Source organism: Schistocerca serialis, chromosome 5, assembly GCF_023864345.2.
Source record: "Schistocerca serialis cubense isolate TAMUIC-IGC-003099 chromosome 5, iqSchSeri2.2, whole genome shotgun sequence".
Taxonomy (NCBI): Eukaryota; Metazoa; Arthropoda; class Insecta; order Orthoptera; family Acrididae; genus Schistocerca; species Schistocerca serialis.
The window spans coordinates 92,570,878-92,589,139 of record NC_064642.1 but is presented as its reverse complement, the minus strand read 5'-3'; the positions used below and the strand labels follow the sequence as shown (position 1 = coordinate 92,589,139).

The 18,262-nt window shown below is 42.7% G+C and overlaps 1 protein-coding gene across 1 annotated transcript in view; it reads left to right on the top strand.

The window, feature by feature from the left end:
* Nucleotides 1-12,634: 12,634 nt before the first annotated feature.
* Nucleotides 12,635-18,262, top strand: part of LOC126481764 (dendritic arbor reduction protein 1-like) — a 191,124-nt gene continuing 185,496 nt past the window's right edge. The window contains exon 1 of the mRNA XM_050105719.1: nt 12,635-12,667. Coding sequence (XP_049961676.1) covers nt 12,635-12,667 — 33 coding nt within the window. The remainder of the gene's footprint in view (nt 12,668-18,262) is intronic.

Sequence of the window (18,262 nt, the reverse complement as noted above, 5' to 3'; positions counted from 1 at the left end):
GCGATGGCTGACCCCGACCGACGACCTGCGCTCCGGTACGACACGCGCGACGTGCGGTACACGCGAGAGATCGACAGCGCCGCACCGATACTATCGACTCCACACACGCTCGCTGCGCCTCGTGCGGTCCGTAATTAAACATGGCGCCGGGCTGCCGGGCCCCGATTGTTTTAGTTCGGGCCGGCAACCCGTCATTACCAGATGCAATCGTCCGCCGCAGGCTCGGACGGATTTTTCACTTACTCTGCAAACACCGGCGTGCGTGGATGAAAGGGGCGCTCGCTTAGATTCCGGGAACTGCACACTGCCGGCGATAACGGAGCCGCTTCGGAAAGCGGCCGCAAAGAGGTCAAAAGGAAAGAAAGGGCACTCGCTGCAGGCTGGCCCGCGATAAAGGAGCACGCCGTATTTGGGTATCTTAAAGGGTGCCTCGGTAATCGTACCGCGCGCAAGACCCGATTGTATTCGCGCCTCATTTTCGGGAAGTTTACCTAATAAGACAAAATTGGCAGTGTTTTAGTGCATTACATCTCACCGGAGTGGATAAACTACTCTGTAGTACTGCTATTACGTGTACTGAAAGTTCTGATACAGTTACACGCCGACGAGAGCGGAGGGAAATAACTTACTAACTTTCTAATAGACTCAATCATTTCATGTAGACCAACCGAGGTGGCGCAGTGGTTAGCACACTGGACTCGCAGGTGGACGATGGTTCAATCCCGCGTCCGGCCATCCTGATATAGGTTTTTCGTGATTTCCCTAAATCGCTTCAGGCAAATGCCAGGATGGTTTCTCTGACAGGGCACGGCCGACTTCCTTCCCCATCCTTCCTTAATCCGATGAGACCGATGTTTGGTGTAGTGTGTGGCAATGTTCAGTGAGCACCATTTGGTATCACACAAGACATGAACAGTGATTATGATCCTTGCAAATTGTTCCACTAGGAAGAGCATCATGAGAGTAGTTCTTTGTCAGCTGTACCCTTTACGCACATATGTATGTTTGCGATATCACTCTTGATTTGAAGCATGGGCTTTAGCATTTTTTGCCTTAACTAGCAGGTAACCCTTACCTTCTCGCACTTTTTCTTTTCGTATTTTTTTGTTGTTACACATCTTTTCTGGCGGCTGGGGTATTGTCGTCTCTTGCCAGTAATACCTGCAGTAACAAGTATGCGAAATCAGTAGTGATTTTCGATAGGAAATGGAGTTCGGCGCAGTCAATATGCGGATAAATAGGAACGAGAAAGGTATGGTGCTAAATATTTAAGCAGTTATACCGAAGAGTATGCTACTTGATGTATAAAGGTTAATTAAAAGATATGAGGAAGAATATTTCGATAAGTTTGTTCATGAAAAACATTCCTGCTACCAGGCACAATTTTCTTTTACTCATGTTTTACACGATACATTTTCTCTGTGTACTATGCTATCTTTCGTAATGTGGTTTATGTGTTAGGTTGTGCACTGTACTCTTGCCTTTACTGCAGTGTGTAAAAAAGCGCAATTTTTAGTTGATTATCAATCATTTTATGTAGTTAGTGGTGAATTTAGTAGAGCTTACACTTACAGTTTTCTTATGGTCTCTTTGTGCAGAGAGTCACACATATGAAACATCGCATACAATTTTCTTTAAATCGAAGATAAACCAAAGAGAAGCACACTTAAAAATGGGAATCATTTCCCGGAACCCTTTGTTTTTTATATATATATATATAAGAAAATCTTCTCTGGTAGCAGAAAAGTTATTTATAAGCAAACCCATTGTTTTTCTAGTCGTAGGCTTTCACAAACCACTTCTAATGGATCACAACACAAAGCATATTTCGCGTTGCGGAGAAGTAACTTTACGTGATTCGTGTGAATAGCCATTAATAGCCTAATTCATAGACGACCCTACTGCATTTAAATCTGATCCAGTACTGAGTCAACATGAAGTAACGTAGGCATCTCTGGAATAAATGAATTTTGATTTGTAAATTGTATGTGTGGATGGGGACGTAAGAGTGTTCTATTATTTTTAAGATTAATCGTATTTAAGAGGATTCTTGTAGTCACTAGTTTTTAGTTTTGTATGGTAGTTAATTACAGGCAAGTTGAGGGCAGTAGGCACACGGTTGTACACTCTGCTTTAAATAAACTGTAGCATAATTGGAAAATGGGAGCTCACAACAGCCCGGAGATGACTTTGCTGTTGCCGCTTTCCTGGAATCTCCGACAATGGCAGACCTAGTCTGCAATGAAGAGCAATGCAATAAAATGTTCCCCTAGCGAGGTCAGGGAAAGTAGTGAATATGTGTGTTTCTGTGTGTGTGTGTGTGTGTGTGTGTGTGTGTGTGTGCTCTCTACCGGGGCGCGCCCTGACTGATGGGCGAAAGCGAACTCGGACAACGGCTTCGATCTGCAAAAAGGAAGCGAAAGACCAGCGCGACGCCAGCAAATGCTCATTCGCTTCGGGATGCGGTGCACCTCTGCCGTCTTTATCGCGATCGGCCGACGGCAGCCTAGTGTGCCGTAAGACGAAAATACGTCACATACTGCGAACTTCCTTTTACAGGGGAAAGCGGAGCTTTTTCTTACATGGGGAACATACTAATCCTGATTTTTCGTGAGCTGTCGCCTTACGTTTAGGATATCCAAGCATACACATCTTGATCCTGCCAAAGGTATATGTAGACCTATTAAAACGGTGACATCGTCAGTGGGATATAGATAGATCGCACTACTGTCAGTAACATAAAAGCTTCCTTTCAAAAATGTCATATTACCGCCTTGAGCTTTTGGTAAAATGCTTTATTTGTACGACAAGTTTCAGTCTCTGACCATTATCAGGTTTATAAAAGTATGTGGAATACAAAATTGTTATCGACAGATGATAAAACCGTTATCGTATCTTAATACAAATTATGTTGTCAGTCTATCAAAACAGTGCTATTTATTTATTTAATCGTAGGGCGAGGGCCCCCCTTCGGGCAGACCGTTCGCCGGGTGTCGGTCTTTCATTTTGACGCCACTTCGGCGACCTGCAGCCGATGAGGATGAAAGGATTATGATGAGGACAGCACAACACGCAGTCCCTGGGCGGAGAAAACTCCCAGACCCAGCCGGGAGGCCGGCCGGAATGGCCGTGCGGTTCTAGGCGCTACAGTCTGGAACCGAGCGACCGCTACGGTCGCAGGTTCGAATCCTGCCTCGGGCATGGATGTGTGTGATGTCCTTACGTTAGTTAGGTTTAATTAGTTTTAAGTTATAGGTGACTGATGACCTCAGAAGTTAAGTCGCATAGTGCTCAGAGCCATTTGAACCCAGCCGGGAATCTAACCCGGGCCCAGAGGATTGACAATCCGTCACGCTGACCAATTAGTTGCCGGGGGCGGACAAAATAGTGCTATGGAATGTACTCAATCATGTTAAAATTTTTGTCGGCGCTAACGCTGTAAACAGATGCATACCACACAGGGGCGACTGCACTGGACCTGATGATGGTCACACCATTGAAACTGGTTGTATAATTCAATTATTTTACCCTCAGGTCAAGGCGGTAATAAGACAGTTTTCAAATAGATAAGAGCCTCGGGACACCAACACAATAAAAAAAATTCTGCCTGAATCACAGAGTAATTTTGCTAACGTACGACTAGTTTCAGCGTATACAACATGCTACCGCATTCAAATGAAAACAAATCGTTATACAACACATTCTTAAGTCGGACTAAAAAGTATAAAATAATTTCTCTCGGGCTCATACAGATTCCTAACCCTATACTGATAGTCCTGATAATCTGCAATTAGGAATTTTCAAGAGCTATGATAATACTTATAGGTATATGAAACGAAAAACTTGGGGCACCTGAAATATATAACTGATGCATGAATAGTTCACCTCCTTACTACCATATGTTGCAGGTGCCCCAAGATTTTCGTTTTAATCTTACATTTTCATAGCCATTAAAAATCCACAATCACACATTTTCAGGACTGTCTTTATGGGGTTAGGAATCTGCAAGGGCTGGAAGAAATTATTTTACACTTTTAGTCCAATTTAAAAACGCAGTAAATTAGAAATTTATTTCTATTGATATAATTATTTTCTGGTTTTTAGCCTTGTATGTGCGAATTTTTCCATGGATTTTAAACATATTGATAAAATTGCAAGAAAAACATGTGTTAAATTTCAGGTTTATTGTAGTGTCTTTCCAAAGAACGATATCTGATACAGAATATTATTATTCCTACCTACTAATAATCTATCGATCTGTTTAATTGTTATTTTCCTAAGAAATAAAATAGTTTTTATAAGATTCTTATTTCATTACTAGTTTCATATACACAGTTTTTCCCTTCTACTTGCCTTCCCTCTCTCTCTGTCTGGCTCTTCCTAACACTTCCTTCTGTCCATCCCCTCCTCTACCTTCTCTCTTACCGTACTCTCCTCCACCTCCCCCTCATTTCTTGTCCATTTCCTCAAACCCTTTCTCTTGCTCACCCATGTCTGTCTGCATGTATACCCTGAAACATATTCCGATGTTGGCCACAAAACACATCAGTTATGCAGGGTAGCCTATGTGACAGTTATTACCAAACATTTTTACTCTCATCCCCACCCCTACATAACAGAACGATTAGGAAGCACTTTAATATAGCATTTCCTTCCAGTTCTGAGCCATGTTTTAAATTTCAAATCTCTAACTCATTTAGAAGCTAGTTTAAAACCAATTGCAAAATTTGCACCTAATATTCAGACAGACAAGACAGCATGTTAATAAAACCGTGGCAAACATCTCTAAGACTGAAGAAAAGCGAAAAGAAAGAAAAGAAGTCGATACTGCAAATCTGCATACTAAGACGTTTAATCAGTGTGCTTCAATGTAGGCATCATTAGAGTTAATCCACATTTGCAACCGTTCTATTCACTTCTTACATCATTTCTGCAAGTCGTTTTCTGTGAACCTGCAAATGAGTTCCATTCTTTCTGTCCTCTGTCAGATCACAACATTACGTTCGCTATTAATTGCCCATCCACTGCAACAGAGTGTTTTGAGCAAGGCGAAGCTCGCCACAGCATATTGATGTGGATGTGGGTTGAAAAAGAGACACACACTAGTACATTACCACACATTTCAGATACCTTGGCATTTGATAAGGTCGAAAATCAATGATTACCAGACCATGAACGATAGGTGCACCAAACAGGAGGGTACCTACCACCTCTGTAACAGAAATTACTGATCTGAACCCCCTTTCCCTCGTCCTTAAACTCCGCTGCAAAACGTCTTCAGTACTGCATATCCCAGAATCACATAACTTGGTCAGAAAGGAACAACTCAGTAAACTAGAACTAAAGCACAAGAAGATTTTGAAAAAAAATTGTGAGTTCCACCAAATAATATGTTTATACAGAATCAGAGGAACTCTGGTGACCTCTAGAGTGCGTTGAATTTGAAATAAGAAAGAGGAAGCAAATTTTCTGTGGTCATGCAACGTGGACGGACACCTAAAGACCTAGGTCAACGATCTTCAGAACTGTTTCTGGAGGGAACGTGCCTTACGCTATTGGACAAGATTGGTGAGGAAGGACGGTCACCAGGAACAATAAAATTTGTCCGTGAGACGGAGTTAAATTGACTCAGGGATGGAAAAACAGCCAAAACGCCTGGGTGAAAGGCAGCTAAGAGAAAAGCTTGTCGGAATGAAGAACTACGTGGCCTAAACGGAATATGGTCATAATAATTACGACAAAGTTTGCTATTAAAGCGAGTAGTTTTGTTAGTTTTCTATTGCACAATGTGTGTTAACACAAGGCTTACCGAAAAACGAAGTACACATTTCGTTTTGTTGAAGTACACAGAAATTAAATAAGGAGTTCTAAAACGTATTCATAGTGGACAGTCAACTAAGTTAGCAGGATTTCAGTTCTCATCCAAACACCACAGACTCCAAGCGATAGTCTTCCGACATTCCACACAGTCTTTATTTACAGTGGTGTACCGTGGGTTGTGTTACGTATCTTTTAACCACAAAGCCCTTAAAAAACGACTCATCTACTCTGCGTCGTTCATTTATTAACACAAATTTCGTTATTTGCATGCTAATGTTACGGACAGTGTTTCTCCGCTGCGTGTATGTACTAGTCGATTTTCTCGTAGATTAGAGGCACATATGGCGTGGTATCAAGGAACAATAGCCACCTCGTTCCGTAGTTTCTCCGCGCTTGCGTGACATCTAGGGCACCGGCGCGTGGAGAAACTGCCCGCATTAGCACGCGCGCGGACCTGTGTGTCTGTGTGAGGGATATTGTGCGAGAGGAACGGGTCGGTGAGGGGGGAGGGGTGTCTGGACGAGATCCGAATCGGAGAGGAAGGGTGGCCCCCGCGCGTGCTGACGTGAGAAGCTGCACGTAGCCGTGATTAAAAGGCGGTTATGCGCAACGTGCTGCAACAGGAGATGGCGGGGGGGGGGGGGGGGGAGGGGGCGCTGGCTATGTGGTACACTGGCAGGACTGAAACATCGGCTGTGTAGATGTCACCTCGTGTAACTAGTTCCACAGCTAGGAGGTGGGTGGTGTAGTAGTGAGTGAATCATAAAAAAAAATGCCAAGAAACTACTAGCAATACCGGTATATGAAGAGTGTGTGAAACCATTCTACTGCCTCAGGTTTTTTTTTTGTTTATTTTTTTCCCCATTTCCTTCAGTAGGAAAGATAAGAGACATGAGGCCATCTCCTTAAATTTAACTCGCTCTACAATGATTTTTTCGACAGGACAATTGGTTCTAGTTATTGATGAATTGTGAACGCAGTAAGACATTGAGTGAAAAAATAACTAAATAAGTAGGAATACTAACACAATCAATAACAGAATTCCTTCAATTAGATGAAGCAGTAGTGGTATTTAGTTTGACAGGTAGTTCACAATTACTGCTATTAATAGCGTAACTGTATGCCAGACTATGATTCTGAAGGCCTGGGGCTCTTCTTCTGGTCTGTCTTAATATTTTATTCTGTCATTTATAGCTTCTTTCAGCTCCAGTGATGAATTATGCCGAATTAAACGTTTTCCAGTAAGTCAGTTGTTTGGATAGAGGAACGTAAAGCATACGTCGTGCAATAGGGTCTTGCACACTAAAACACTGTGGCGTTCAAACCAACAATCTGGGCGTAATAGCATTATGGCGGTAGTTATAATCTGAATTGACCATAATCAACGTATCTAAAGTAAAAGAGTAGAAATTCACAACAAATAAAGTCCTAAAAGCAGCTGCAAACGCTGTTGGTGAATCACGTAGGTTACTCAGAAATAAATTTGTGATGTATCTATAAATGGCAAGTTCATAATCAGTTAATCATTACAGGTTTACCAGCTTTGACCGAAGGCAGTGAGACATGAACTTTGACGACAAAAGCTATTAAAGACGTATAGGCTCTCCGGCGATCAGTGGAGCAAAACAAATAGAGAATTTCGAGGACTGCAATAGACAGAAAAACAAATATGTGTCAGGGAACTCCCTGGAGCGCAAGACGTAATTGTAACGCTAATGAAAATGAAATGGGAATCACAGGCAAAAGCAGCCAGGCAATGAGTGGAAATGGAATGTGTATTGCTGAAGACTGCAATGCGTGGGAAGATCTACAGAAGGCCTTTATACAGCAACGGAAATCGAATAGCTGATGGTCATCGAATTCCAACGCCGCAACACTTTTTACGAGTCAGGTAGCTTCCAAATTGAGATATTGGAATTTATCTGAGGATTTCGGCAGGACGCTGATAAGAGTTATTACTTTCTTACTTCGTAGCAATGGACTCAGCGAGTATGGCGACTTTTGCCAAAAAACTACAGTAGTAACATTATGATGCAAGGCGTCGACACAGATCTGCGGATTAACGGTTGCTTAGCTGAGAACCGTTCACTCCACCACCGATTGTTTAAAGAATCGAACACCCATGTACAGAAAACTGGATAGATATATTCTGGGTAACGTACGCTCGATTTTAAGAAAAGCTAGCTATTCACGCATCTCAACGCTAGTTACGTGTAGTACTGTGGTATAAATCTGAAGGTACATTCAGTGTTTCATGTAGATACTGTCTTCATGATGTGTTGCAAATAGAGCTAGTAGCAAAGAAGAAATGAATTAAAACGCCATTCTAGATGTCGAAGTTTTGCTACATGTACAGCGAAAACGAGCATACTACCAAAAGAGTTCCCAAAACACCTGAAGATAAACGTTGGTTGTGGATATTGTATCACAGACACAGTCCGTTTGACTGTTTAGAGATATCACTAAACCCGCCCAAAGGTGTAAACAACCATGCCTGAGCATCGTCTATTAGACGGAGAGGGTCCGAAAGTCGATCAGTTCTAGTCATCCCACCAGCAAGGACGTACACGGCTCGTGTCGTCCGTAGTTCAACCATGCCTAGACGGTCAGTACTGCGGTTCGATCGCGTACGCATTGTTACTTGGTGCCAGGAAAGGCTCTCATCAAGGAAAGGATCCAGGCGTCTCGGACTGAACCAAAACGATGCTGTTCGAACATGGAGGAGATACAGAGAGAGACAGGAACAGTCGATGACATGCCTCGCTCAGGCGGCCCAAGGGCTATTACTGCTGTGGATGACCGCTACCTACGGATTACGGATCGTAGGAACCCTGACAGCAACGCCACCATGTCGAATAATGCTTTTCGTTCAGCCAAAGGACGTCGTGTTACGATTGAAACAGTGCGCAATAGCTGCATGATGCGCAACTTCACTCCCGACGTCCATGGCGAGGTCCATCTTTGCAACAACGACACCGTGCAGCACGGTACAGATGGGCCCAACAACATACCCTATGGACCGCTCTGGATTGTCAACACGTTCGCTTCACCGATGCGTGTGGCATGTGCCTTCAACGTTCTGGACACACTCACTTTAGACACACTGTGCAGCGAGTGCAGCAAGGTGAATGTTCCCTGCTGTTTTGGGGTGGCATTATGTGGGACCGACGTACGACGTTGGTGTCACGGAAGACGCCGTAACGCCTGTACGATACGTGAATGCCGTCCTCCGAGCGATAGTGCAACTATATCGGCAGCATATTTGCAAGCATTCGTCTTCATGGACAATTCGCGCGCCTATCGTGCACATCTTGTGAATGACTTCCATCAGGATAACGACATCGCTCGACTAGAGTGGCTAGCATGTCCTCCAGACATGGACCCTATTGAACATGCCTGGAATGGATTAAAAAGGGCTGCTTATGGACGACGTGACCCACCAACCACTCAGAGGGATCTACCCAGAATCGCCATTGAGGAGTGGGACATTCTGGACCAACGGTGCCTCGATGAACTTGTGGATGGTATGCCATGACGAATAGAGGCACGCATCAAAGCAAGAGGACGTGCTACTGGGTGTTCTGTGTGGTGGTACAACACGCAATGTGTGATTTTCGTGAGCAACAGAAGGGGCGGAAATGAAGTTTATGTTGATCTCTATTCCAATTTTCTGTACTGGTTCCGGATCTCTCGCAACCGAGGTGAAGCAAAACTTTTTTTGATGTCTGTAGTAAGCGGCAAACTTGTTCCCATTTATTATTTTTTTTTTTGGGGGGGGGGGGGGGGAGGGGGTTGGGGATGCTAGCGAGAAAAGTTTGTAGAAGGTTTGAAAGTACTGGGTAAATGTGTCTTGAAAGTCACTAAGTGGTCTCATTCTGAAACCTGGATTAATATCGTCCGCAGGTCGTGGTCGTGCTGTAGCGTTCTCGCTTCCCACGCCCGGGTTCCCGGGTTCGATTCCCGGCAGGGTCAGGGATTTTCTCTGCCTTGTGATGACTGGTGTGTTGTCCTTAGGTTAGTTAGGTTTAAATAGTTCTAAGTTCTAGGGGACTGATGACCATAGATGTTAAGTCCCATAGTGCTCAGAGCCATTTGAACCATTTTTTGATTAATATTGTTTGGGTAACTTGTCCACCGTCAATTTGCTGCCTCTAGACATATACATAGCTTTAATAATTGACTTATTGTCTTAAGCCTTTAGCGTGACACCGGACGTCTTAATGAATGGATTACGACGCGTTTTAAATTTTTAACGTTTCTTAGGATGATTCTAAAAAAGTCATAGGTCCCAAAAGGGTAGTCACTGGACGTTAGATCAGATGACAAATTATAAATGTATTTTTATATTACAATTGTGAAGTCATATTGAAACGTATTAATACAGGCATGAAGGTTTGAAAACCAAAATTTAAATTTTTGCATTTTATTGCATTGCAGTATGCATTTCTATAAAATATATTAATTTTGGTTTTAAAATCTTTCTGTTAATACTTTTCCGTACGCATTCATAATTGTGTAACAAAAATGTGTTATTAATTTAGCAGGTTACCTGATGAAGGGCCAAGCCCGAAACACGTTATGAAAATAAAAGGCTCTCATTAACATCTAGTGACTACAATTTGTGACGTATCAGAATTTTTAGTCATATTAAGGAAAATCATTAAAAATGACCGCACGCCTCACTTCCGACTTTCTGTTTTACTTCTAACAATTCAATTTTTAAGTTCGGTCAGTAACCAAATGAAATAAAGGAAAACTATAGTTTTGCTGCGGTATATTGATAATTTTTACTTTTCGGACCGTCTGTTGCCCCTGGAAACCGTTAGGCAACGAGCAGCTGGTACTGGGTGATTGGACGACCATTTCAGTCGTGTAGTAATATACAGGGTGTTACACAAAGGTACGGCCAAACTTTCTGGAAACATTCCTCACACACAAAGAAAGAAAATATGTTATGTGGACATGTGTCCGGAATCGTTTACTTTCCATGTTAGAGCTCATTTTATTACTTCTCTTCAAATCACATTAATTATGGAATGGAAACACACAGCTACAGAACGTACCAGCGTGACTTCAAACACTTTATTACAGGAAATGTTCAAAATGTCCTCCGTTAGCGAGGATACATGCATCCACCCTGCGTCGCATGGAATCCCTGATGCGCTGATGCAGCCCTGGAGAATGGCGTATTGTATCACAGCCGTCCACAATACGAGCACGAATAGTCTCTACATTTGGTACCGGGGTTGCGTAGACAAGAGCTTTCAAATGCCCCCATAAATGAAAGTCAAGAGGGTTGAGGTCAGGAGAGCGTGGAGGCCATGGAAGTGGTCCGCTCTACCAAACCATCAGTCACCGAATCTGTTGTTGAGAAGCGTACGAACACTTCGACTGAAATGTGCACGAGCCCCATCTTGCACGAACGACATGTGTCGTACTTGTAAAGGCACATGTTCTAGCAGCACAGATAGAGTATCCCGTATGAAATCATGATAACGTGCTCCGTTGAGCGTAGGTGGAAGAACATGGGGCCCAATCAAGACATCACCAACAATGCCTGCCCAAACGTTCACAGAAAATCTGTGTTGATGGCGTGATTGCACAATTGCGTGCGGATTCTCGTCAGCCCACACATGTTGATTGTGAAAATTTACAATTTGATCATGTTGGAATGAAGCCTCATCCGTAAAGAGAACATTTGCACTGAAATGAGGATTGACACATTGTTGGATGAACCATTCGCAGAAGTGTACCCGTGGAGGCCAATCAGCTGCTGATAGTGCCTGCACACGCTGTACATGGTACGGAAACAACTGGTTCTCCCGTAGCAGTCTGCATACAGTGACTTGGTCAACGTTACCTTGTACAGCAGCAACTTCTCTGACGCTGACATTAGGGTTATCGTCAACTGCACGAAGAATTGCCTCGTCCATTGCAGGTGTTGTCGTTCTAGGTCTTCCCCAGTCGCGAGTCATAGGCTGGAATGTTCCGTGCTCCGTAAAACGCCAATCAATTGCTTCGAACGTCTTCCTGTCGGGCACCTTCGTTCTGGAAATCTGTCTCGATACAAACGTACCGCGCCACGGCTATTGTCCCGTGCTAATCCATACATCAAATGGGCATCTGCCAACTCCGCATTTGTAAACATTGCACTGACTGCAAAACCACGTTCGTGATGTGCACTAACCTGTTGATGCTACGTTCTGATGTGCTTTATGCTAGTACTGTAGAGCAATGAGTCACATGTCAACACAAGCACCGAAATTAACATTACCTTCCTTCAATTGGGCCAACTGGCGGTGAATCGAGGAAGTACAGTACATACTGACGAAACTAAAATGAGCTCTAACATGGAAAGTAAGCGTTTCCAGACACATGTCCGCATAACATCTTTTCTTTATTTGTGTGTGAGGAATGTTTCCTGAAAGTTTGGCCGTACCTTTTTGTAACACCCTGTAGATGGTGCATGTACATCACGAAGCGGGATGACACACTACTGAGAGGTCTTGGGGCCGCGAACCACGACGCGTACGTACAACTGCGACATTATGCAGCTGCAAAGGGTCAAGGGGAGTGTTCCAGTCGTAAAGTTACTGTCCGAACGTGGCTCGCACAGTAGGGCGACTGCGGTGCCGCCGGAGCGTCCAGCTGACGGCTGCTGGACGTCAGGTCCGGCGTGGCGTGACGCGGCCCGGAAGCCCCGGTTTGGCGACGCGGCTGCAGCAACGCGTTCCCAGAAGGCGCGATAAGCTCCCTGCTCTCTTCTCTCCTCTCCTCCCGAGCCGCAGCCCGCGGGCGTCAGTGCTGGCCAGACATGCGGTGCGACTGCTTGGCGCTCGCGGCTCAGGTGAGGACCACTGCTGGCTGCGCTACTCACTCCGCTTCCGCACTCGCCGCGGCGCTGCTGCAGCTCTCCTTCACTCACAGACAAGTGGGAAGCATCGGTCTTCTCGCTAGATCGGCGTACTTTCTTTGGAACAGCCGCGCTTCCACAGTCACAGCGATGACGTGTCTTTGAGAAATTTCATTACGAAACTTCCTGTCAGATCACAAATGTGTGCCGGGAGTCTACGACAATTTACTTCAAATTTTGTACACCTTTAGTCGGCCATAAAACAACGTAATCTGCAAGTGGTAAGGTGCACTACTCTGGCAATTCCGAGAAAATTGCAAGAGAAGTTTAGCAAGTCTGTTTTATGACTGATGTATCTGCGTAGCATTCGAGCTTCGTAAGACACACGTGTATGAGGCGACGGTACGACTCCCGCTCATACATTCATTTTTGTAGTTGTTGTGGTCTTCAGTCCTGAGACTGGTTTGATGCAGCTCTCCATGCTACTGTATCCTGTGCAAGCTTCTTCATCTCCCAGTACCTACTGCAACCTACATCGTTCTGAATCTGCTTAGTGTATTCATCTCTTGGTCTCCCTCTACGATTTATACCCTCCACGCTTCCCCCCCATGCTAAATTTGTGATTCCTTGATGCCTCAGAACATGTCCTACCAACCGATTATTTCATCTAGTCAAATTGAACCACAAACTCCTCTTCTCCTCAATTCTGTTCAATACCTCCTCATTAGTTATGTGATCTACCCACCTAATCTTCAGAATTCTTCTGTAGCACCACATTTGGAGAGCTTCTATTCTCTTCTTGTCCAAACTATTTATCGTCCATGTTTCACTTCCATACAGGGCCACACTCCATACAAATACTTTCAGAAACGCTTTCCTGACACTTGAATCTATACTCGATGTTAACAAATTTCTCTTCTTCAGAAACGCTTTCCTTGCCATTGCCAGTCTACATTTTGTATCCCCTCTGCTTCGACCATCATCAGTTATTTTGCTCCCCAAATAGCAAAACTCCTTTACTACTTTAAGTGTCTCATTTCTTAATCTAATTCCCTCAGCATCACCCGACTTAATTCGACTACATTGCATTATTCTCGTTTTGCTTTTGTTGATGTTCATCTTATATCCTCCTTTCAAGACACTGTCCATTCCGTTCAACTGCTCTTCCAAGTCCTTTGCTGTCTCTGACAGAATTACAATGTCATCGGCGAACCTCAAAGTTTTTCCTTCTTCTCCGTGATTTTTAAGACCTAGTTCGAATTTTTCTAATGTTTCCTTTACTGCTTGCTCAAATACAGATTGAATAACATCGGGGAGAGGGTACAACCCTGTCTCACTCCCTCTTCCCAACCACTGCTTTCCTTTCATGCCCCTCGACTCTGCTTTCTGTACAAATTGTCAATGGCGTTTCGCTCCCTATATTTTACCCCTGCCACCTTCAGAATTTGAAAGAGAGTATTCCAGTCAACATTGTCAAAATCTTTCTATACGTCTACAAATGCTAGAAACGTAGGTTTGCCTTTTCTTAATCTAGCTTCTAAGATAGGTCGTAGGGGCAGTATTGACCTCGCGTGTTCCAATATTTCTGCGGAATCCAAACTGATCTTCCCCAAGGTCGGCTTCTGCCCCTTTTTCCATTCGTCTGTAAAAAATTCACGTTAGTATTTTGCAGCTGTGACTTATTAAACTGATAGTTCGGTGATTTTCACATATGTCAATACCAGCTTTCTTTGGGATTGGAATTATTATATTCTTCTTGAAGTCTGAGGGTATTTCGCCTGTTTCATACATCTTGCTCACCACATGGTAGAGTTTTGTCAGGACTGGCTCTCCCAAGGCTGTCAGTAGTTCTAACAGAATGTTGTCTACTCCTGGGGCCTCACAAGGCCATTTTTGTAGTGCAAGTGTAAATTCTGTGATATTCGAAATATTTGCACCTACGCTATTCGTTATTGCTACTTTAGCAATGTCTCACCGCTACGCACGTTAACCGCCAAATGGGGCTCGCCTCTGTGTCTCCAGCTCGAATCTTCGAGGTGCAATGTAGTTCCGGGTACCTTAACAGATTGCATGTATACGGTGTTTCGCAAATCACAGTAGGCATACATTTTCAGGAAAACTCTGTGTGTTCCTTCATTTACTTGCCTACAGTTATAAATATGTATGTATAAATAATTAAATTTAATTAAAATTAGAAAGTAGGCAAGTAACATGAAATTCAGTAAATCTTCGTGCAAATACACGTGGTTCATTTAAGTATATTACATCTCACATGTCATAAATAAAATAATATGAGCAGTGTTAAAAAAACGTAGATTACGAATAATTGTGAGCGGTAGTCGAACCGTTGATTCACACTCGTCCGTGTTACAAAGCTCGAACGCAAACAACCTTTTTTTTTTTCATTTTTGCTAATTTCATTTTGTTCGTTATTGTTCGTTGCATTTGTTCGGGGCGGACGTCTCATGACACCTGTTCAAGTTTATCGTTGATCCGTTCACTCAGCTTTTTTAATTACAGAGGGCAGCTAATCTTCTGACTGAACACGCTGAGCTACCGTGCCGGCAGCAGCAATTGGCAAATTTTGTAAATTTTGTTGTAGGATCCTATGGGACAAAACTGCTGAGGCCATCGGCCCCTAGACTTACATATTACTTTATCTAACTTAAACTAACTTACCCTAAGGACAACACACACTCGCACTCATGTCCGAGGGAGGACTAGAACATCCGACGGGGCTTGCCGCGCGAACCGTGACAAGACGTCCTAGACCACGCGGCTACCCAACGCGGCAAAAATTAACAAGCCAAGACATTAACCACAGTACCACCATTTCGTCTGCAAAACATTTTTGGGAACCGCTTGGCCAGCACGCGCTTTAACGTTCGGCATCTACGCACAGATATATCCGATACGTAATAGACGCGTAAAACTTCTCTTGCGATTTTCTGGGAATTGCCAGACTATTGCACCTTACTACTTGCATATTATGTTGTTCTAATGGCCGTCTAAAGCTGTATAAAGTCTGAAGTAAATCTCTGATCCCAACGTCGTGGTCTCCCCTTGTTAGATTACGCGGGCAATGCCGTTACCAACTAAGCTATCCAGACATGACGCACGAAAGCTTTCATAGTTAAATTTCCATTAATATACGCGGATAAACTGGTTGCGGCATATTTGAGTCATTTTCTCGTAGCTTTAAATAAATTAGATTTTACCCGTACATTAGTACTAAGAAAACAAAGAGCGTTTGTGGGATATAAAGTAACACGAAACTAGTGAAACATCTTTGGATTCAACAGTATTACATCGAGATCTGTGACCTGTCTCCCTCTGCCGTGAAGAGCACTCTTCTGCTCGTCATGTGCTGACATGTGTAGACAAGTGAACCGGTATAACACGCTCCATCAAGATGAGACCTCTCTGTCAACCACTGAAGTCCGTCAGCTTTTCTCAGGCAGTTAGATATTTATTGAATTCCTAAGCTACGTAGAAGCAGGTCGTGCACGCATTGAAAAAGGGTGCAGCATTACTCCTATCTGCTGGTATATTCTTCAAACAAGCCATATGTAAAAATATAATGACAACGTCAGCAAGTCAAGAAAAATATAAATCGGATAAATTAGCGGAAAATATACCGACGTATACAGAAATAATTGTCATTCTTCTATATAGACGAACCTTCTTAATCAGTAATGTTTGTTTTTGGCGTCACGTCAGCAGGCATCCAAATCTCAACGATAATAATGAATTATTCGTACCAGCAATGTTAGCTATGTGTGTGTGATAAAGGAAATGAAGTCCGTTTCAGTTCTTTATATAAAAAAATTACTAACCTTAGTTTCTCGCTCAGTAGACCCCACGTTCCAGTACTGCCGTCTCATCGCTCAACGTCATCATTTTTATAGTGAGATAGACTTCGGTATAGAATTTGTAAATGGGTTATCATCAGCATAAAAGTTTGAGCCTGTAGGTCTTTTCTACTTTGTTCTCAAACCTGAAAGATCTTCCTGCATCCTATTGTATTATTTAATCCTCCATCAAGATTTTTTGGGTTCTGTGGTGACGTTTCGTTCATTATATCCTTCCACTTCAGTTTATTGTCCTGTATTATGTAATTGGTATTAAAAGTTTCAGTTACCACTGTATCTCATTACTTATTTCTTCTTTTATCCAAGAGTGTGTAGCGTACCACAGCCCTTCAAAGTATCATCTCGGAAGTTTCTAATATGCTTTCATTTGATCCGTTTAATGTCTCTTTTTCGCTACCGTAAGACAATGAGGGTTAGCCATCAACTTTTAAATTTTTATTTTTTTTTATTTAAGAGATTTCTCTCTCAATAGCCTGTAAATTGTACCACATGTTCTTTGAAATTCTTTTATTTTTTCGTCTACATTCACCCGCACTACGATACATTACTAGTTATGTAACAAACGGCATACTTGTTCTGTAGTTTTATCATTTACAACTGCTTTTGTGTTGAAATGTTCTTTTCCTACCAAAGCCCATCATCATTGTTTTTGTGCCAAATATTAAATCCTTTGACTACATTCCTCAGTTTATTCGTTGTGAATTGCTAGTTGTCTCCTAAATGGCTAGATATACCGCGATCATCTGTAAATAAATGAATATTTAAAATCACATTTTTCACTTTACAATTACAGTATTTATCAAATAACTTTGACATTCCTGTGAGATTGGTTCTACGTACATGCTAAGTATGCGTTTGTAGCATTGGTCGTCAGAATTTTACTCTTTGTTTTGCAACTGCTAGTCTGCCGCTCTGACGTATTCGAATATAGGTATTGAGCTACATATTTTGATCAAGTTCTTGGGTAATATTGTTAATTTCTGTTTTTTAATTGAGTTATACTAACTGTGGTAATAACGGCACCGTTTTAACGGTTAAGTAGGGTCGCTACAATCACCCGGAAAGGTTTTTCACACAATCTCGCGGTAAACGACGTGCAGATATTTTTTAAATTGGGACGAAGGAATGCAGACATGGGTAAACTCAACAAGGACCTACCTCGACGGAAGCCACCATCAACTAAACATATTCCTTAAGAACACAAATCTGCAGCAATGATCTCATTCATTTTTGTCAGAATCCCTACATGACATTTGTTTTTCGGAGTGCAAGAACGCGCCTGCAGTGAACGCCTCGTCCGTTGGCATTGAACAATTCAATTTTGGTGAAACTTAGCGGAAGGACACAGTGAAATGTCGTGATAACAACTGAGAAATAATACGCCACAAATAGTTCCTTGAAAGTGAGGGTATCTCGTTTCATTTCTGTCGATGTGCCAACTGCACAGAAATTATGATTTTTGTGTTATAATTTATCACATTATTCACACGTTAAATTTTAGCTGTCGTTTAAATCAAATCTGCTGCCTGCCCCTAACTTGACATGCGTAATAGATATTTTTATGCTCTTCTGCTGTGAAATATGCAAACTTCTGATGCTGTCATGAAATTTCGTGTATTTATTATTTGGAACTGTTTGGTATGTGTCTCTACGCTCCTGTAGTTTACTTCGATGTGAGGCATTTAAAAACATGCCACGTTCTCAAAGATGGCTCTGT